This window comes from Cicer arietinum, chromosome 4, assembly GCF_000331145.2.
Source record: "Cicer arietinum cultivar CDC Frontier isolate Library 1 chromosome 4, Cicar.CDCFrontier_v2.0, whole genome shotgun sequence".
Lineage (NCBI taxonomy): Eukaryota > Viridiplantae > Streptophyta > Magnoliopsida > Fabales > Fabaceae > Cicer > Cicer arietinum.
Window position 1 is genome coordinate 61,361,207 of NC_021163.2, and position 22,338 is coordinate 61,383,544.

Sequence of the window (22,338 nt, forward strand, 5' to 3'; positions counted from 1 at the left end):
TGTTAAAATTAATATAGAAATAATTATTTTTGCGGTCTTTAATTTAATTTTAAATATTTTTTAATTTTATTTTTTATTTAATTTTAAATAAATAATTTGATCTTTTATGTTTTAAAATATTAAATAATATTATCATTTTTTTTAGAAAAATTCATCAAAATTTTTGAACAAAACTCATAAAATTAATTATCATTTTCAATATAATACAAATTTCATTAAATTTATAACTCAAATCATCAAAATAACTAACATTTTTATTCTTTATATTTTTAAATTTTTATAATAAAATTAAATAAAAGACCAAACTAAAAGAGAAAAAGAAAAAACTAAAGTGGTATCTGATTATATTAAGGGACCACATCAATTGTCTCATCAATATAAAGAATATTATTATTATTAAAGGAGTGTTGCAATACATTCTCTAATATACTTTGGTTAAATTTTACATATATCTCACTAAATTTTAGCTAATAAAAAATAGTATGTTAAAGAGTGTGTTATTAATATTATTATTAATAATAAAGATCTCTCCACAAATTTTCACGTAAAAAAAAAAACCACAGTAGAAATACTAGGAACACACTTTTTAACACAAATTTTTTAATGCATTCTCTATGATGTTAAAATTTACATAGATCTCTCCAAGATTTATATAGAATCTATATAATTTAATAGAATATATATATATTTTAATCAATAAGAAAAATATGTTAGAGAAAGTGTTTGCTAGCACTCATGATATTCTTCACAATATGTATAGTAGAGATCTACAAATAAAAAGATTACACATAAATACTCCTCAATAAAATCAAATACTTATATAGTATTTTAAAAAATAAATCTCATGTCCTACACTTATTAGTTATTACTATGACCATTGTGTGAAAATGAGAAGAAAAAAAAACGTATTTTCCATAGAAAGATACACGTATATATTTCATGGAAAATAACACATTTACATATTTTATATAAGTTTTTTAAAAAAGCAAAAAATTTATTTATATATTTATAGTATATGAATTAAATCTTTAATAATTAAAAAAAATCATACATAGAGATTATAAATCATTTCATAAATAGAGACATTTCAATTCATTTTATACTGTGTATTCTTTTTTATTTTTTTGACAAAAATTAATGTACATAACAATTATATTTATTTGAGAGAAATTTTAAGATTGACCATCTTAAAGGGTAGTTTATTGTCAATCGATATTTAAAATTTATTTAATATTTTAATAATGATTGACGATACTCTTTAAGTATAGTTTAACAAATTTCTTCGTCTTTATAATTAAAATACAATTAAATTAATATCGATTTAACAAATTGAATTTTAAATAACACATTTATTTTTCATTGTATTATCAAATAGACTTTAATCAAATCATTTTCAACTCTAAAAATAAGACACGGTTAATTTATTTCTAATAAGTATCGGGGATTGTCATTAGTGTCTCTAAGAACTTTTAAACACTATTATGCTGTTGTGTACCACGAGAAATATATTGTGTTTGTTGTTTTGTACTTAACTAATCCAATGCACTTTACGACCAAAGTTTCTAGATGTGGAGAATTATTCAAAGTAAAAGGTACGTGGTGTTATTCTTCTAAGTACAGTCTTTGTTTTCTTCTTTTCTTGATCTCTCTTTCAGACCACATTTTTCTTTCTTTATGATTTAATGTTGAATTATTATGTCCATATTTGACTCAATTGTTTTTGCTTTGATAGAATATTTGACTCGAATGTGATGTTTTTTTTTTCTTGACAAAGACTCAAATGTGATATTTAAAGCTTTCACGTTTGTAAATTTGATTCTTCGAGAATCTATACACGGGAAGGAATTACTCTTGAATATCTTAATTTTTCTTTTATTTTTTGATTATTTATAAATTTCATGTATATTGTCAAGAGAAAAAAAATCTGACATGATCATACGGACATGTGCTTAAAATATTACACTTGAATCATAAAAACTTATAACATCAGGGAATAAAACAAATTATCAAAATAATAAATAACTTAAGGTTCAATCTTCATCATTATTATTTTCTTTATATAAATTATTAGGTTACTTGCAGTTTTGATTCCCTATTTTAGTTAAATCGCAAAAGTAGTCTTCTATTTTATTTTTTTTCTAGTTTTAGTCCCTCAAACATAATTTTGGTCCAAAACTATGAAAATTTATTTTTTTTGTATTTATTTAAGTCACACAATGCTTCAAGATCTTATTTGCAACAATTTTACCTGAAATACATGATCATAAATAGTATAGTACGACTTTAAAAAATGATGTTTTACCTGAAATATATGATCATAAATAGTATAATGCGACTTTAAAAAATAAAATTTCATCGAGTTTTGGACCAAAATTCTGTTTGGGACTAAAACTGCAATGAAACCAAATAATAATAATAATAATAATAATAATAATAAATAAAATAAAATAAAAAGATAGTAATAGATCTTGGGTACTAGGGATAAACCCTGAAAGTGCAGTGTCGCGCACTTGAAAACACAATAACTGAAAAGTGAAAACAAAAAACATCGTCTTTCTTCTGCAGATGCTTGATTTCACCTCAATGGCATCTGGGGACCCAAAATTGCCACTTCAAACCCAAAGGTTGCAAATTTACTCCAATCCAAATTCTGGGGTTTCCCCCTTTTGGAGAGGTACCTCTTCCTTTCCCCACTTTCATGCTTCTCAATTCCTCAATCAATTCAACTTTAAATCTCTTTTGCTCTTTTCTTGCAGAAAAGTATGAACGAGAAGCTAAGAAGTATTGGGATGTTTTCTACAAACGCCACAAGGACAAAGTTAGTTTTCTCAATTCTTATAAATTTGTGCGTTTTTTTGCTCATCATTGTCTTACATTATCACTTATCACTTATTACAAACCCCCCACAAATCCAACTAGGATGTTCCATTTAGGGTATGTTTTGAGCGTATCTACTTACATAAACACTTGTGAGAGTGTTCGAGAGAGCTTATCGAAATAACTTATAGCATGTTCATGGGGATATAAAGTTGACTTGGTGTCTTATATGACAGAGTTAGGTAATGAAGTGATGAGGGAGGTTCAGGGTTCAATTGCCACCCTCAGCATAATTCTAATATACTAACATTGGTTGATCTTAAATAAAACTTATAACATGTTTGTAAGCTGCTTTTAGCTTATTTCCATAAGCATTCTAGGATAGCTTATGAAATTAGATTAGCATATATGAAATCAGTTTGACTTTATTTTATCTTATATTCTATATATATAGTATATACTAAGTCTTATATCATAATTGTTTATGTTATAAATGCTTAATGAAATTGTTTATCCGAAGAGGGCCCTAATGCAATTTTTGTTGCTGATTGTGTTTACTATTCACTTCAACTTAACTTTGAGTTTTGTTTTCTCTTGTTTGTGGTATCTTTTCCTATAACTAACCGTTTTTTTAAGTTTTATGTTTCATTTTGATGTGATTTATTTGCTACTTGTAATTTGACTATAGTGATGATACTTTTCTTCAGTTTTTCAAAGACAGGCATTACTTGGATAAGGAATGGGGAGATTACTTTTCAGTGAGTGGAAGGAATACTATCTTAATTTTTTATTTGGTTTGTGTTTTTTAAATGCTTTTTTTTTTTTCATATGATAATGTTTTAAGTTATTTCAATTTCAGGGAGGAGGGAGGAAAGTGATTTTGGAGGTAGTATATTTGTTCACATTATGCCTTTTCATATCTGTGATCTATAATAACTTATAAGTTTATCATATCAAGATTTCAGTAATTGGCATATATGCATGCCGAGGCGTTTCAGTTAGATTAATGTAAAGAGACCATTATTCTTGTCTTAAGTTATGTGTGGAGGATACTATGATAATGAAGATAGAACCTTCTCACATTGTTTCTTTCTCCACTATTCATTATTTTTTAGATTTATTTATTGGTTAAGGTTTTGTTTTACCATTTATTCTTTCTTAATAAGTGTTGTTTACTGAACAGGCTGGTTGTGGAGCTGGAAATACCATCTTTCCTGTGATAGCGTCATACCCAGATGCTTTCGTTTATGCATGCGATTTCTCACCACGAGCTGTTGAATTGGTTAAGGTTGGAAATATGCTTTATGTAAACTTAAACTCTATGTCAAATCATCATCTGCTTGTAATTGTATATGTGCTTGCATAGCGACTCGACTTTTTTTAATACTTTTCGATTCAATCTTGATCTGTTCGTGTAATAGTTTTTGGTAAGGTTCATTTTGCAGATAATGTAAATCCATACAAGTGTCCATAGCATTGGTCTTAACCATGTTGTGTCAAATTGACAAACCTAGGGAAGCCTTTCCTAACTAGTGGTCTTTTCTACCGTCTTTGCAATACTAACAATTCACTCTTTTCAAGTTACTCTTTTTATTAGTTGAGATTCACGCGAGTCCCATTAAATCCTGCGAGTCTCACTTCTAGAGTGCATTGAAAAAAGTGATGCTGAACATAGTGTGTTGCTAGTATTTTTCTATACACTTTTACATGATGCTACACTGTGGGGGTAAATTTGGAAGCTACCTTTTGTTAACCGTTTATCCCTTATGGTGTTTGTGGATTTTTGCCACTTTAGTCCCTTTAAATTTTAATATATATACTTCCTGGTGGTTTGCTGCCACAGTTCAACTAACTTTAGGACTTATGAGTTCTTATTTCTCTTTTCGATAAAAGGATGCACTTTTTGTTGGTTAAACCTTAAAATTAATAAATTTGTATAGCTTCTTTTCTGTTATAAACTAAAGAAAAGCATTGCTATTCTTGTTTATATACATCTAATTTGAACGAATTTGTGTTCCTTATTGCAGATGCATGAAGACTTTAAGGAGTCCCATGTTCACGCGTTTGTCTCTGATTTGACAGCTGATGATCTATGCAAAGAGATTACTCCATCTTCTGTTGATATTGTTACTATGGTATACAAAATTCTAAACGGCAGATATAACTTGTGTTTACAGTTTATGTAGAATGATTATGTGATCAAATTTACTTTAGTTTGTTGGAGATTATCATTTTGTTGCCTTATTAGTTATTACTTATAACACATAATTTTTGTGCTATTAGTATTGAAAATTATTTATGACTCTTATTTTTAGTACCTGACATGGTAAGCAGATATTTATGTTATCTGCAGTGTCCCCAGAAAAGATGCCTCTAGTTTTGCAGAATATTAGAAAAGTTATCAAAGTAAGAAATTGTTATATTTAGTATTGTGAATTTGTTATAAAAAAATCTCAAATCTTGCTGGATAACTTGTTCATCTTTGATGATACTCATACCCTTTCTCCATTTGCAGCCAAATGGACATGTGCTTCTCCGCGACTATGCTACTGGAGACCTTGCTCAGGTTGATTTTGTTTCTTTTTGACTCTTCTAATAGAAAACTGAAAAATGATCCATTAATATCCAGATAATTTCTTCTGCTAACTATTTATGTTTTTATGTTCTACAGGAGAGATTCTCTGGCAAGGATCAAAAGATAAGTGATAACTTTTATGTTAGAGGTGATGGCACTGTAAGTTTTCAGTTCTGTTCATGTGATTTTAGTTCACATGTGAATTTCTTTTCTAATATAATTCTTCTTTTTGCTTCCTATCCAGCGTGCTTACTATTTTTCAAACGAGTTCTTGACAAATTTATTCAAAGAAAATGGTTTTGATGTTCACAAACTTGATGTGTGCTGCAAAGAAGTTGAGAACCGCTCAAGAGAGTTGATAATGAAACGGTAATACATTATACTGCATTTTTTCGTTTTTGCTTATGGTACTTTAGCTTTAGAAGTTGAGCTTTTGCTTTAGGATAAATATTAATTAGATGCTTTGTTTGGTGGTTTCAGGCGTTGGGTCCAAGCTGTATTTCGTGTTTCAGATGGTTCCTACTCTTCTTCCAGTAAAGAAGCTGATGCCAATCATCTTGATAGTGATAATAATATTGGCCGCAAGGCAATTGAGCAAAATAATAATAGTAGTTTAACTGACTCTGTAATTGACATGTCTGAGGGAGTTGCGGCTGACATGTTTGGGGTCTTGCCTTCCGAAGAGTATGAGGTAAGGCTTTCACCTTTGCTCCATTTTTGCTAGTCTCGAGCTCTTTATTTGAGTATATCCCATACGAGGTGTCCTTTAACCATTTGGTCAAGGGTTCGATCATTGGCTGGTGTGTGAAAAAACATATGTTGGGCGATGTCAACCCTTTAAATGAATCTTTGTTATCTCAAAGGATTAGCCTCTGCAATTCTGCGCGGGGATACGTTAGTTTACCAAAAAAGTATCCTGTATGAGGTTGCTTCTTTTAAAAGATGAATTTATGTTGTGAAGGCCTCCACACCGTCACAATTTTTTATGACCTCATTTTGTTATTGAGTGCATGTTTGGATTTGCAGTGGATTTGCCAAAATCTCGGTGATCCACCGTGGTTTTGCATAACCAAACATGCACTGAGAATGCTTATTCTCCTACATTTTTTTCTCTCAATTTTGATTAATTAGGGTGCACTTATGTTACCAACAAAAGCTTAATGGCCACTATTTTTGGTTTCTAATATTTTTGATATAAATTTTCTTGTTATGGTTTTCACTTTTCATTCCCTTTAGAGTATGGAGATCAATCTTCGAGGCTGGAATTTCAAGATCAACTTACTCTCAAAAGAGTACCAACATACCTGCAAATCAACTGGTTTAATGCTATGGGAATCGGCCCGGTTAATGGCTTCCGTCCTTGCAGAAAATCCCAATATTGTTGCAGGTAAAAGGGTCTTGGAGTTAGGGTGTGGCAGTGGTGGAATCTGCTCAATGATTGCTGCTAGACATGCCGATCTAGTAGTTGCTACCGACGGAGACAGTTTTGCTCTCGACCTTCTGGCCAAAAACGTCGCATCAAATATTGAATCACTGTTGCTGACTAAACTAACTACAAAAAAACTTGAATGGGGAAACAAAGATCACATAGAAAGCATAAAGGAATTGAGTAGTATAGGGTTTGATGTCATCATCGGCACCGATGTTACATACGTTCCCGAAGCTATATTGCCTTTGTTTGCAACTGCAAAAGAACTTATTGCTTCAAGTGAAAGTAATAAAGATGATAACGTTCCTTCACTTATTCTTTGCCACATCTTTCGCCGTGTTGACGAACCAACGTTACTTTCAGCTGCAGCGCAATTCGGGTTTAGATTAGTAGACAAGTGGCCTATTGGAATTTCAACCGAAATGCCTCGAAGCGTTATTGGCGATTGGTTTGTGAACAATGATTTACAGGACGATCTTCCTAATACAGCATTAAAAATCTTGCTCTTTTGCAAGGAGTGAAATCCAGTTGAATATTGTAACTTGAATTCAAGCTGTTTTCTTGATTCTTCTTACAAAATGAGAAGTAGAAAGCTTTTTCCATGTTTGATTCATAGAACTATTTTACATTCCATTTGAGCTCATTTGTAGAAGTTATTTTGTAGCATCTTTTGATTGTGTTACAAGTTATTTATTGGAATGGATGGTGTGTGGTGTAGAAAAGTTCACCACAAATATTCATTGAAAAAAATCAAGAGAATTTTGATTGTTATGAGATTTTAAAATAATATCTTTGCAAAAATATTGACAACATGCATAGAACAATTTTACATTTGAACCACTTTGGTTCTACATTGTAACACACTAACATAGCCTTTGCAAGCAACCAGCTTAGTGCGGAATTCAAATGTATGTACCAGCTAGAATGAATAAATACATGAATTTATTCAATTTTTGGGCATAAATGAATATATATTTCACTTCTTTCTTCTGCTGCTAGTAGTTTGATATGAGTTCATGCAACATTTTTGTCTAAGTAATTTACACTGTTCAAAGGTTGGCAAATTAAGTTAGAAGTTTATTAATATTGAAATGTAGTTGTTGAATAAGTCAAAAGAGTGATTAGTAAATTAATTCAAAATTCACATGTGTGTCATAAATGGTAGATTTTTGAGTCATTAAACCATTTAATTGAAGATTTAATCTTTGACCAGTTCGTATGAAAAAATATATGCTGAAAATATCAACCCTTAGATGAATTTCAATTACTTCGAGAGATTAATCTCTACACTTATGTATCGAGATATTTCATATTTAAAAAAACAAATTATTCAAAATTACTCCCCACTTTTTCTATGAACTAGTTGGGATGATATTTTAATTCAACAAGTGAGTTAAACCAATAAAATTTATCCCTTTAATTTTTCCTGAAAACACAGATAAAAAAGTGAAAATTAAACAAGGACCACTCTAATAAGAGTCACTTTCTTTGCACTCAAATTGAAGCATTATATTCGATTAATTTTTTTGTTATTAAAAGTCTAAAAGGAAGCTGGCCTTTATAGTATATATGTAAATGTTCCATGTATATTCTTTAGTTCCATGTTTGCATAAGGTGATCATGTCATCAGTGAAATGTTCTAATTATTTGTATACTTTTATTTTGTGTGCACATTCAAATTCAAACATTTTATTTATGTTAATATGGAGAGTACTTTTTCTATGAGCAAGTTAATATTGAGGCTTGAAATCCTTTGAAAATATATATTATAGCTAGATGAAAAAGAATGCATGTGTTAATAAGTTAGATTTAATTCAAAATAGGTTTACATCCATCACATAATTCTTAGAGATTTTGTGATTCCATCACTTATAAATCTTTGCCCAAATTCACCCTCAACGAGCAATACAATCAATTAATACAATCTGCATGCTCACACACATATATATTTTTTCTTTATCAAAACTAAAAACAAAGAAAAGCTACAAACCCTCCTTAGCAAGTCAATTAGCATATATAATAATTTCCTTCATGCAAAGTATGGTAAAAGGAAAGGCTTATATAGTCCTTCATAGATCTAATATGGTCAACAATACAACTATAAAGATACATTTTTTTAAAAAAAAAAATCAGATTCACAAATGATATTCCTGAAGCCATGATTTCAAACTACCATCAAACTATGTGCAATGGCTTAAAGTTTTACATTAATATTAGTATTGTTACACCAAAAAAATAGGAGAAACAAAAATTTATGTTTCCAAGAACACACATATATATTTGTAAGAGCTTTATGCATAATTTTGTATATATAGATCTTTAATTACAATCCATGTGGTCACTCATATTCTTCATAATACATATATATATACAATTATACATCTTTGTAAGAGGCTAATTCAATTTTCTTTTGAAGAAGAATACACAACATTGAAGGAGTTTGAAGCAGGAAATTCAGAACTCGATCTCTTAACTAATTACTAACCACTAATATTTGTTTATCAGAAACAAAATATATCTTATTTATAATACACATACATAACAAGATGAACTGATCTCAAATTAAAAAACAAAAAATACATATTATTACTGTTCTAATTTCCCACACCATTGAAGCTTCTGCAGGAGGATTTCAATTAAGGAAACTCCACAATATGATCATATTTCACAACCTGAAAGGAATTTGGTAACTTATATTTCGCTCCTTATTAGCAAGGATTAAGGAATGTATTTTATATATAATAATAAGTAAACTATAAAGTTATAATCATGATTAATTAATAAAAAAACACATTGTTAAATCATTAAATATTAGAATTATTATAAATCTGCACTTTATCTTACTTACGTCGACTTACCTTTTATAAAGTCAAATTAATTAATCCTAAGGAGTATTAAAAAATTAGAAGAAAAAGCGAAAAAAAAATTCAATAAAAAAACAAAAACAAAAACAAACCAGTTTGTTTAAAGTACTCCAAACCCTAATATTATAGTTTGTATATGAACTCAAAATTAGCTGCACAAATATGAGGATATTGCATATTTTTGCATAATAATTTTTTAATATAAACATCATCTATCGATATACCAAACAAAAACTATTGCATTTTAAACTTAAGAAGTAGCTACTAATTCATACTTGTGAAAATACGTTATGAATCTAGACACACATGTACACAAGTGCCTAATAGAGAAGCAAATCATAATTAATTTTAAATTGTGGTTGCAGATGCGTTACAGTTCCATCACAATCGTTAATAAAACAAAAATTTGTGGTGACATTAAGATAATGACCGGATTTATGGTTCCGATAAGATCACAAAGACATCAAAAACATGGTGGTGGCACCGATCGCAGACCATTTCTTAAAACCTCGCAATCGATGGACCAACATAAAAAATTTGATTTTCATGAAGCTGATCAAAGTACTGAAATATCAGATCAGGCTAAGTATCTATATATATGCATAACACGATATAAAAGATATTGAAAAGAAAAAGATGAAGATGGGGTGACAGATAGAAAGTGAGCACGCATAGCTTCAAGCATGAAACATCATACAAGAAAATACATGTGTGCTCACTCTCTTCTGTCACCTCCTTTTACCTTTAACCTTCATAAGAATCGATTGAGTGAATCTGATGTGTAACCTTCCTTAAGCCTGCAAATTGCATCAAACTATGCTAACCCTTCATTAATTAGTACTTCTGGATTAATAGGAGATGGAGGAGGATCAGGGAGAAAATAATAATAATAATAATAATGACAAAAAAAAAGGCCTTTAACTTAATTATCTCTCTCTAAATTCTTCACAAAGAATTAGTGTTCCTTTTGTATGGAACAAATGATAAACTTGTTTCTTGTCTGAGGAGATGAAGAGGGATAGAAGAGTATATATAGAGCCAAAAAGAGGAGCTAATTGCTTGCATCATGAAAGTATGGAAGGAATAAATGTGGGGTTTATCTTCCATTGCTCATTTTAATTATAATATTATTTTAAAGTTATGTAATATAAGATGTATCTAGACCTCTCAAAAATTTATTTAAGGGTGAATTTTTATTATTTTTAGTGTAAAATAAATTTTATAATAATAAAAATAGAGAGTAAATATAATACTTTATTAAAATTTATTAAGAATAGTCAAATGTACTTTTGAATCATGATCATATTATAGACAGTCTTATAATGTAAGGGAAATTTAAAGGAAAAAAAAATGAAATATATAAAATCTTATCATGATGGGCATTGAGTCTGGCGTGTCTGTATATGTTTTTTAGATTTCTTATTTTTCTCTCTCTTTTTTATTCTTTGATTGATTAAAGAATGACAAAATTATTATTTAAAAAAAAACAGTTTAAAGGAAAGATACAATTAAAAGAGAAAAGTTACACACAAAATTGGTATCCTCTTTATTTATTTATTTATTTATAGTATAGGAAAATCAATTATTTAATTTGATAATAAATAACAAAATTATAAATAAAATAATTTAAATGAGAGATAAAATTTTAAGAGAATTTATTTTTATTGATATATGATTGCTACATTGAATCTGCAACAGCACCAACCACAATCTATTTACTCATTGTTGTTACCAAAGCATCTTATAAGCCCTAGTGGCAAGGGTGTTCACACGGTTCAAATCTCATTGTCCATTTCCCAGTTACTGTTCTGTGTATACTGAAAAAGTTTCATTCCAAAGCATCTTGTAATTCTAAAATGTTGACCCCCCAATCATGTTTGGAACTCTCTTCAAAAAGTATTTATTTTGGTATAACTGTGTCACTAAAATATTAGTTTACTCTTTTTTTATAAATTAAATTTATGATGAATGAATTGTGTCTTAGTGTATATTATAAAAGATCTTAGAGTCTCATAAACATTTGAAATCATTTATATTTGCATTCTTCTTTCCAACAAACTTTTAGTTATACTCTTTTTGTTTTGATGTAAAAAAGAAAAACACTTATTAATCTACCACTAGTTATTATATAGTCTTCTTCTAATGGGGTTAAAGAATTAATTTACTAGTATTTTTTAAATAATAACATTATATATTATTAAAAAAAATAAAAATAATGCACTGACAATGTAGGATAATTTTACACTCGTTATATTATAATTTTCCATAACATTTAATAGTTAGATAAATTTTATTGTTAATTTAAAATTTTTACAATATGATATTATCACCTAAATAATTAGAATTAGACGATATTATAAAATTGTTTTACACTTATCTTATTAATATATTTGCTTACATAAGACTTTAATGTAAACACTTATTTTTTATACTCGCATGGTGTACTTTAATATGATATGATGCTATTAGTCATAATACACATGTGATTAATTCATCCAAAAAATTATACACATGATTAAAATCATATAATACACACTTCTAACAAAGTAATCATAACAGGAGTATACAGTTTTGTTTTGTTTTTATTTTTATTTTAATTTAATTGTAGTTTAGGTCTCTCTATTTTAGCTGAATCGCGAAAGTAGTCCTCCCATTTTGTTTCTCCTCAATTTTGGTCCTCCAAACATAATTTTGGTTCAAAATTTGATGAAATTTCATTTTTTTTTAAAGTCATACTACACCATTTATGATCATAGATTTTAGGTACAATTGTTGCACATGAGATCTTGGAGGCATGATGTGACTTAAATAAATGCAAAAAAATGAAATTTCATCAAATTTTTGACCAAAATTATGTTTGAATGACCAAAACTGGAGAGAAATAAAATGGAGGGACTACTTTCGCGATTTAGCTAAAATAGGAGACTAAAACTGCAATTAAGTCTTTTAGTTTTTATACACAGCCAATATGCCGATACCGCAATTTTAAGTGACTATTTTTCGTGGCCTCAAGATTTAAGGTAATAATCCCTCGTCCACAACACAAGGAATGTGATAATTAAATCTTGGATATATCTATTTGTGCAACCAACTCCTAACTTTTGGATATATCTATTTGTAGGTTTTTTTTTGTCAATACTCTTTTTTTGAAAAAAAAAAAACACTAAAATACTCCCATTTGAAAAACATATACCAAAATGCCCCATTTTTTTCTTCTTTACGTACAAGTCGCCATTTGGAATAGCGACTTCCTTAAGGAAGCCCGAGTTCCAAATGGCGACTTCCCACTTAATTTAAAAAAAAAAAGGGTATTTTAGTATATTTTTTTTAAATGAGGGTATTTTAGTGTTTTTTTTTTCAAAAAGAGGGTATTGAAAAAAAAGACCCCTATTTGTGCAACCAGCTCCTAACTTTTGGTTGGAAGGGGTTTTGCATTGATTTGATATTTGATGGAGTAATTGAGAAGTGTTTATTTTGGAAAAATATTTTATGTTTTTATTTTTTTTAAATTTCATCAAATTTATTTGTTAATAAAAATAAAATAAATTTTTAAAATAGACAATTATCTATATTTTTAAATATAATAAAAATATTAAAATTATTTTCATTGTTTCTATAAATATATTTTTATTAACTAGTGATTTATATTTTATTTATGACAATTATTTACTTTTAAGAACCTTTTATCGAAGTAAAATAAATACGATTTAAAAAATAAAGATAGAAATGTTGGAGTAACTTATATTTCCATCTATATATCTATCTTTGTAAAAAAATTGCCACTTAAAGAAACAATCGTGCAAACAATTTGGCATTAATTTGTGTTGATTTCGTCATATATATTAAGTGTCAATTTTGTAATATTTATTTTATATTATTTTAGATTACAATGAAATATTAACTATTTTTTCTACTAATATACTTTTATTCATTATATCTTAATTTATCTAACCACTCTACTAATAACTAATATATTAATAAACATATGTTAATGAATAGAAAACTTAATTTATCATAAGTTTACTCAATAATTTTTTTAAGTAATATGCAAAAAATAAACCTACACAATGGTATGAGAAAGAGGGAATAACAATCTTAACAATATAATTTTCGATTAACACTACTAAAACACCTAATGTTATATATATATATTATTGATTCTCATAAACGACAGGAAGTCAATGAATAGAGAGGTTCTTGCTCTGAATTATCATGTCAAAAAAACAAAGTGCAGCATTATTGATGTTGTTGAAGGTGAAAGAATATTCATGTGTTCTTGCTTGTGATAGATCGAATTGTTGCTCAACACATGGAACTATAATGGCAGTTTAATTCTCCTCCTTTAATTAAAGATGGAAGAATTAAGTTCATGAACTTAGTAAGCCAATTAGTGCACAACACATACCAATCTAATACGACGATAAAAAGGTTTAAAGTATAGTTGCTTTATGCTTTATATTAATTTAAAACATTATTGATATGCAAAGTAAATCATAGTTGTATCTTCCAACTTCCAACCAATCGCTTCATGTGCGTGCTTTCAGTTATAGCCTCATACTTCTTTCTTCTTTTCTTTATAAATTAAAATTAAATGTATCACAAATATTTTCATATAGCGTTCAGTTTATAGAATATAAATTAATATTCCTTCATAATCAAATTATAAATATAATTAATTAATTTTTGTATAAAAAATTAATAGAATAATTTTAGATTTAGACTCAAGTCACAGCTGATGTGTAAATAAAATTAGGCATTGCAATATAATCCTTAATTGCAAGTACCCACCCGAATTCGTTTGGATTTGGACGGAGAAAATTCACTTTGATTGTATATGGATACAAGTTTTTCTCGAAATAAAATTTGGGGGCAGAGATTGATGGATGTTTATACTTAATATTTTTTAAAATATTAAAAAATTTAATCTTTTCTCTATAAAAAAATATATTTTAATTTTATTATTGTCTAATAATAATTATTTTAATATATTAATTATAATATATGATTTTTAAATTTATAATTTTATATATATAAATGAGTGCAAGTGTAAACGCAAAAACCTAAACCCTTTGTGGACAAAGATAAATGTCTAAATTTTATATACACTAAATAATAGAGTCAAATGCAGATCTTTTTTGATTAGTCAAATGAAGAGACGAACGAAGCAAAATCCACTTTAACACTATTGTGTTGCAATGTCTAATCATTTGTTTCAACCAACCTACTAATTAGCCCTACCATACCTTTAACACATTCCAAGTTCTCCCATTGATATAAAATTAATATTTTTAGATATATTAACAAGTGCTCTTACATTTAATTGTTAAGTATAAAAAATTATAACAAGTTCATTTAATGTCTTAAAAGCATTAGATCCTATACTTGACGCTTTGGAAGTTAAATTTTTTATTTTAGTACTTATTAACGTTTCCTTAATATATTATCTTTTGACACTTTTTACACATTGTATCAAAACTAATTCCTATTTATTATAAATATATGAGCATTATCAGGTTTTTTAATCGACATTTAAATTTAAAACTTAAATAAATTTATTTTAGAATTTAAATTCAATTTCATATTTTTATATTTAATTATGTATACAAACATCATTGATCTGCTTTATTTTTGTGATAAAAACAATTTAAAAAAAAGTATCTTTATTTTTCTATATTTAATTAGAAAAACAATATGAGATATCTCATATTGGCATCCGTTTTGTGATAAGAACAATTTAGAATTAATACAAAAAAAAAAAAGAATTAATATATATAAATAAATAAAAATAAAAAGGGCTTAGTAAGAAATTTAAAACAATACATGTAAAATATAAATAACACATATAAAATTTTATACAAATATAAAATTATTTAATATATTATTAAAACTTATAAAAATTAAGGATATTAAATAAGAATATATATATATATATAATGTTAATTTTAATGTTCAATAAAAACGCATATTAAATAAAATTTATTTGAGATGATTTAAATCCTTGATTCACTATATCTTCATATATAGCAACTTATTCTTGTTTTATTTGAATGAATGAGGATGCTTCAAAGAAGAAAAGAAACTTATTCTTGTATTTGTAATCATGATAGGATGTGGGATATATACCTCAAAGGGCAAGAAAATGCTTTCCCGATATGGAACGTGATTATTAGATTTTCGAGACTTACCCTTTTTTGGTGGACAGGGAGGATGTTGTTACATATATGCTCCTTGCATTCATTCCAACTTTTTCTATCTACCTTCATACATATCAGATGATTCCAATCACAAAAACATATATTTGTGGACTAAGACTTCCACTTGCATCATCAACACCAATTATGTTAAGCATCTTTATTTTTTAAGGAAAGCCATGTCTATTCTCCTATTCAAAGATAAATGATTTAATTTACGGATTAAAAAGTTTTATATTATTAGTTAATCAAAATCGTTAGATCATTATAAATATTTAATTTTTATTATAATCACTTCTAAAATTCTGTATATAAATAAATTTGATGTGTTAATAGTATAAAATGTTATATAGTGATAGAACATAATAATTAAAATATAAAATAAATATAAAATAATTTTTTTTAGAAAAAAAAATATATATTTCTTTTTAATAATAGAGAGAAAATATATGTTACCTTTGAATCTCTTATCTTTGGTGACTTTGTATCTATTTATCTCTTTATCAATCATTCTCTCTCATCTGAATAATTTTTAATACTTAATTTTAATCACCAATTCTACTCCAAAATACATTAAAGTCACTAAAGTCATGCCCATCACCAAAGGTAGCGAATCAATTTCCAAAATATAGAGTGTAACATGTATTTTACTCCATTATAAAAAAATATCTAAATAAAGTATAATAAGACAAAGCACAACAAAATAGATGGAAAATAAAGAAATCACTAGAAACAAAACAAAATCAATACCCAACAAAAGGAAGATATAGAACAACCACCTATAAGAGAAACGTTGAAGAAGTTCATGAAAAAGATTTAGAGTTTAACTTCTAGTACTAGTAATTTTATATATTTTTTAATTAATTACTAATTACTAATATTTATCTATAAAAAAAATACAGAACAACCGACAAACAAAACATATATATAAAAGTCCCTAAGAAACTGAAAGGTCAACTCACAATATATTTTTGTGTATATGAATTTGTTGAATTTTTTAGTTTGATTTTTTTTTTCTTCTCATTTTAATTCAATAGCTTTGAAGTGAACAATAAACTACTAAAGTTTTTGACAAAACAGTTACTGATCTAGAATTTTGACCTAGTTCTTTATATATTTTTTATGAATACACAGATTAAAGAGAACCATTATCTTTATTTTTTTAATATTTTTGTTGAGAAAAGAACAATCTGGCAAATGAGCATCTTTTACTTCTCCCATGCTTGGACAACTCTCATTTCCTAACTTTTTTGGTATATCTCTTTTTTGATTTGTTAACTGTTCCAATTTCGTCTTCTTTTCACGAACCAAGATGGCTGTAGTGCCAAATCATTATATATAAATGCTTATCTTTCCAATCATGCATAAAACTTTATTCAGATTATATAATATGCATTTATTTAATAAATTATTATTTTGGTACATTCTAGTATATGAGTTCTATTGAGTTTGTGTTTCTGTTAAAAACAGGGTTTAGATCTCTTTTAATTTTTATTTTTACTTTCTTAAATATAATTTTAATATTTTATCTTTTGTTTAATATTTATTTTGATTTTTCTATTTATTTTGATTTATTTTTATTATTTATTTTTTATAAGTGGTGTATTTTCGTTCTTATCACAATCACAACAAAAATTATAATATTATTTGATCATTGAAATCACTTATAACAATTGTCACGTACCTATTATAATATTTTTTTTCAGAAAAAAAAAAATTATTTAACTCAATAATAGACTTGTACTTGAAAAAAAATTATTTTTGCATGTTTTGAAGAATATGTAAACTTTGTGAAACGAATAACATTTTTTCAGAATCTACTATATTTTCACCTCATTTGTATTAAGATTGCACACTTAATTTCACAATTGATCTAATATTTTAGCTCAATAAATCATAATAATAATTATACAATTGTTTGAAAGAGTTATAAATGATAAAAATGACTAAAATGCACCGTTCATAAAAGATAAATTGCCAAAATAAATAAATAAAGATAAAGAATCAAAATAAATATTAAGTAAAAGACAAAGAACTAAAATGAATATTAGGTAAAAAATAAGTTACTAAAATTATATTTAATTAGTTTTTAGTAATAATTTAATATATTTTATTTAAAATCAACACTACGCGAAAAAACCTATTTTATAGCGTTTTTTTTAAGCCATTTACAGTGTTTTTTCAAAAAAATAAGCGCTGTAGCATTCAGGGCTGTAAAAGATACAACAGAGTTTTTTAAAATAAAAAAACGCTATAAAATAGGTAGATATATTGCGCGCTTGTTATACTCGTTTTACAGCGCTTTTTGGAAAAAACGTTGTAAAAGGTGCATTCAATAGATGCATTATTATGCACCTATTAAAGCGCTTTTCTGAAAAAGCGCTGTAAAATGTGCATTCAATAGATGCATTATTATGCATCTATTACAACGCTTTTTCCAAAAAGCGTTGTAAAAGGTGCATTCAATAGATGCATTATTATGCACCTATTACAGCGTTGTCTTTTAATTATTTTTTTTTCCAAAATCTTTTTCATCCAGAATCAGTTCACACAATCATTTCACAACAACAAAACTATATAACTTTATAATTTAACTTTATAAATTTACATATTTACACAATCAGTTCACAACATATGCATATACATATTCACATATTGACAACAGCACAGAAGTATATACATATTCATATAACTGCATATTCACAACCTTTTAAATGTGCCATATTTATATTCATATAACTATCAGAACTACACAAAACAGAACTACCATATATTCATATAACTATCCAAATATCCCTTGCAGCATGCCATTTCCCAGCAAATCAAATAATTTTCATTTCAATCACATACTAACACCAGTCTTCCTTTATTTCAATTAGATCTCTTTCAGAGTATGTTGGACTAGAATTGTCAAAGTACTGTGCGATATAAAAATTGAACATAAATAAGTTAGAATCAAATATATATATATAGTTTATATATGAAAATCAAATAATGAAAATATTGTACCGTTTCTGGGATTATAGTTTGACTCATATCAACAATCTCCTTCATGAATCGCTATATGTAGTACCCACAGTCGATGTTGTTAGTTTGACGAGGGCACTATAAAATAAAACATATAAGTCAATAAATATTTGTGCATTGATAGCAGTATAAGTTCAACATGCATTTTATTGAAATAAAAAACTAATAAATACAATACCTGAAAAACAGAAGAACAATATGGTTACGGCACATAAATACGAACAAAGAAGAACAACACAGAAATACGAACGGTTCGTAGGAGAGTAGAGTTCGCAGAAACAAAGATGGTCCGCAATGACAAGTAGAATGAAGAGGAAACAAGCGTATGAAGTTTACGTAATGTGGGTTAGTAACAAGGCATTATTGTTCGTAGGGTTCGCAATGAGAAGGAGAATGAAGAGGAGGAGAAAACAAGTGTATGAAATTTACGTAATGAAGAGGAAACTGAAGCGGTTTAGGGTTTAGGGATAATATTTTGAAAGAGCGCTGTAAAAGGCCTCCTTAACTTATTTTTTAAAAGCCTATTACAGTGCTCTTCGAAAGAGCGCTGTAAAAAGCCTCATTAACTTATTTTTTAAAAGCCTATTACAGCGCTCTTTAAAAGAGCGCTGTAAAAGGCCTCCTTAACTTATTTTTTAAAAGCCTATTACAGCGCTATTTGAAAGAGCGCTGTAAAAGACCTCCTTAACTTATTTTTTAAAAGCCTATTACAACGCTCTTTAAAGGAGCGCTGTAAAAGGCCTCCTTAACTTATTTTTTAAAAGCCTATTACAACGCTCTTTAAAGGAGCGCTGTAAAATGTCTCCTTAACTTATTTTTTAAAAGCCTATTACAGCGCTATTTGAAAGAGAGCTGTAAAAGACATCCTTAACTTACTTTTTAAAAGCCTATTACAACGTTCTTTGAAAGAGTGCTGTAAAAGACCTCCTTAACTTATTTTTTAAAAGTCTATTATAGCGTTCTTTGAAAGAGCGTTGTAAAAGACCTCATTAACTTATTTTTTTAAAGCCTACAACAGTGCTTTTTCTACAGTGTTTGTCAAAAAATTCTACAACCGCGCTTATTTTTAATAAGCGCCGTAAAAAACTCGCAATAAAATGTAATTTTTAGCGTAGTGCAACTAGAAAATAAAAAATGGTGGCCGATAATTGTTTTGGGAGTTAGTTGTCAAAGTTCTCGCCTTGCTAACTAGTAAACTATACTATTTGTTAGACGCTTGACAAAACTAACATTATAGTTAGTAAATGAATAAGAATAAACTTGCTAGATTTTATGATAGCACTAAACTCATATACCTTATAAACTGACTCATATAAACAATTACCAATTATTTGATTATCTCACTTAAAAAAGATATTTAGGAGACCTAAATCTTTTATCCATGAGAGAGTATGAAGAAGACATGTAACTTTTCCTTGAAGAATAGATAAACAATAAGAAATTTAATTGTTCTAACTTGAACGAAATTTCCAGTGTGATTACGAATGTACATATCAAAATTGATTTATGAAGAAGCCTCCGTCAACATTTCATTTATAAAAACCAACGAGAAGGGCTATCACCTATCCAAATAATCATTTTGATTTCTAGATTTCACATTATCAATTTTGTATCTTTGTCTTGATCCAATAACAAAGGAAATTATGCCATCTTTCTACAATTTGATAAGACAAAATAATTTAAAATTAAATAAATTTTTAGTCGCTATAAAATTTGTGTATTTCACTTTTAGTCTCTATAAAAAAAATTCACATTTTTTAATCCATAGAAATATCATTATTTACAGTTTTAGTTGCTTTGTAGGGACTAAAATTGAAAACAATTATATTTATAGGAGTTAAAAAATTGCAACAAAAAAAAATTAACGATAAAAAATGAAAATAACCAATTTGTGAAAATAAATTATTCCAAAATGAATTTTCAATGCAATATTAATTATATTTTCCAATATTAATGCTCAGGTTGATCAATAGTTTCTATTTTAAATTTATGGCAACGGAGAACACACCAATATTTGGTAAAATTAATTTAGTACAAGTATTATTTTTTTCTTCTTTTATTTGTACATTTTTTCTTGATACACGTGAAATTGGTAAATTGATCTCTTATGGTGAGTGATAATTTCTAATACAATATTTATAGGGTTAAATATTGTTTTAGTACTTATAAATATACAATATTTTGTTTTTAGTTTTTTTTAAATTTTATTTAAATAATGGTCCCTCAAATATATTTTTATCAACAATTTTAATTTCTGCTTTTTAATTAAATTATGTGTATGATTCAAACTTAACTATATTACTACATTTTGAATTTTTTGAAATTCAAAATTTGATTTTTCATTTTTTATATGACTTTTTGCAAAAATATTTATAACATTTAAAGAGCCTTCGCTAAATTTTTTACAACTTTTAAATAAAAATTGAATTAAATATGACGTTTTAAGCACTAAAAGCTTAAAAACATCATATTTAATTCATTCATAGTTAAAAAGTTTTAAATTTTTGTGAAATATATTTTTATAATGGTATAAACATGCATGTAAAAAAATTATTTAAAATTTTCTGTGACACACATGAATTCATTTAAAAGCAAGAAACAAAATTGTTGATTGAAAATATTTAAGGCACCATTATTTAAAGAATTTTTTTAGAGAAACTCAAAATGAAATATAGTATATCTATAATAATTAAAAACTTATTTAACCCATATTACTATATTTGATTTATTTACAAGTGTCCCGTAGGAGACTAGCTTGCCTAAAAATGATAATACCTCCGTCTCAAAATATAGACTTGCCTTTGTTTGAGCTTAAATAAAAATAAAAATAATTTTTTAATTTTTGTTTGTTTATTATCATAAAAATGATTTTTTAAAATAATTTTTAATTTATTTGTATACAATTTTATAAAAGTGATTTTTAAAGTACACAATTATTATTAAGGACATTATTAAGAACATGACTTTTCTAAATATATTAATTTCTTTTTTTTTCTAAAATTATCATAAATATGTTTATCCATAGTCAGTTCAAAATTTATTACTTTAATCTATTCCTTAGACCCATTTTAGAATTGATTAATGTACCTTAAGTACTCGTCAAAAAACAATAAATAAACCACAGAAGCAAAAATAAATTTGTATCCACGTATGAATAAAGAAAGATAAAATGATTCAAATAAAAGACATAGAAACAACAATAAAAAATGATATGGAGAAATAAAAAAGAAAAGAAAATTTATTTGATGAAAACCTAAATCAGAGTCGCATGGAAGAGGAAAAAAACCCCAATAATATAATGGAGGGCAATTTCGAGTTTTTCAAAAAAGGTAAAGATAATTACATCATTCTTTTCGAGAGTTAAATTCCATATTTTTAAATTGTGTGACATATTTCTCTCTCATCTATGATAAACTATTATTTTTAGCTTTTCAT

At 27.0% G+C, this 22,338-nt stretch overlaps 1 protein-coding gene and 1 long non-coding RNA gene across 3 annotated transcripts; one reads left to right on the forward strand and one right to left on the reverse strand.

Moving 5' to 3' along the window:
- Window positions 1-2,483: 2,483 nt before the first annotated feature.
- On the forward strand, window positions 2,484-7,423 carry LOC101498279 (uncharacterized). 2 transcript variants are annotated; one of them, XM_004498811.4, is made up of 12 exons: window positions 2,484-2,674; window positions 2,757-2,818; window positions 3,525-3,575; window positions 3,677-3,703; window positions 4,001-4,105; window positions 4,845-4,952; window positions 5,152-5,223; window positions 5,333-5,383; window positions 5,489-5,551; window positions 5,637-5,761; window positions 5,873-6,083; window positions 6,629-7,423. In XM_004498811.4, exons 1-12 carry the CDS (start codon window positions 2,566-2,568, stop codon window positions 7,340-7,342), a joined length of 1,698 nt encoding a protein of 565 aa, XP_004498868.1. In that variant the 5' UTR covers window positions 2,484-2,565; the 3' UTR covers window positions 7,343-7,423. The 2 variants fall into 2 exon arrangements, with proteins under 2 accessions (XP_004498868.1, XP_027189851.1); XM_027334050.2 differs by lacking the exon at window positions 5,152-5,223.
- A 1,716-nt stretch (window positions 7,424-9,139) lies between these two features.
- LOC113786183 (uncharacterized) lies at window positions 9,140-10,741 on the reverse strand. The gene is made up of 2 exons (XR_003472332.2): window positions 10,428-10,741; window positions 9,140-9,493 (listed from the first exon to the last, which is right to left on the reverse strand). It is a non-coding gene; the product is annotated as an uncharacterized lncRNA (long non-coding RNA).
- Between the last annotated feature and the right edge of the window lie 11,597 nt (window positions 10,742-22,338).

Bases quoted from the DNA above. Each gene is read 5' to 3' on its own strand.
- LOC101498279 (XM_004498811.4), top strand. From the start codon at position 2,566: ATGCTTGATTTCACCTCAATGGCATCTGGGGACCCAAAATTGCCACTT. The intron at 2,675-2,756 runs GTACCTCTTCCT...CTTTTCTTGCAG, and splicing joins GGTTTCCCCCTTTTGGAGAG to AAAAGTATGAACGAGAAGCT. The intron at 5,552-5,636 runs GTAAGTTTTCAG...CTTCCTATCCAG, and splicing joins ATGTTAGAGGTGATGGCACT to CGTGCTTACTATTTTTCAAA.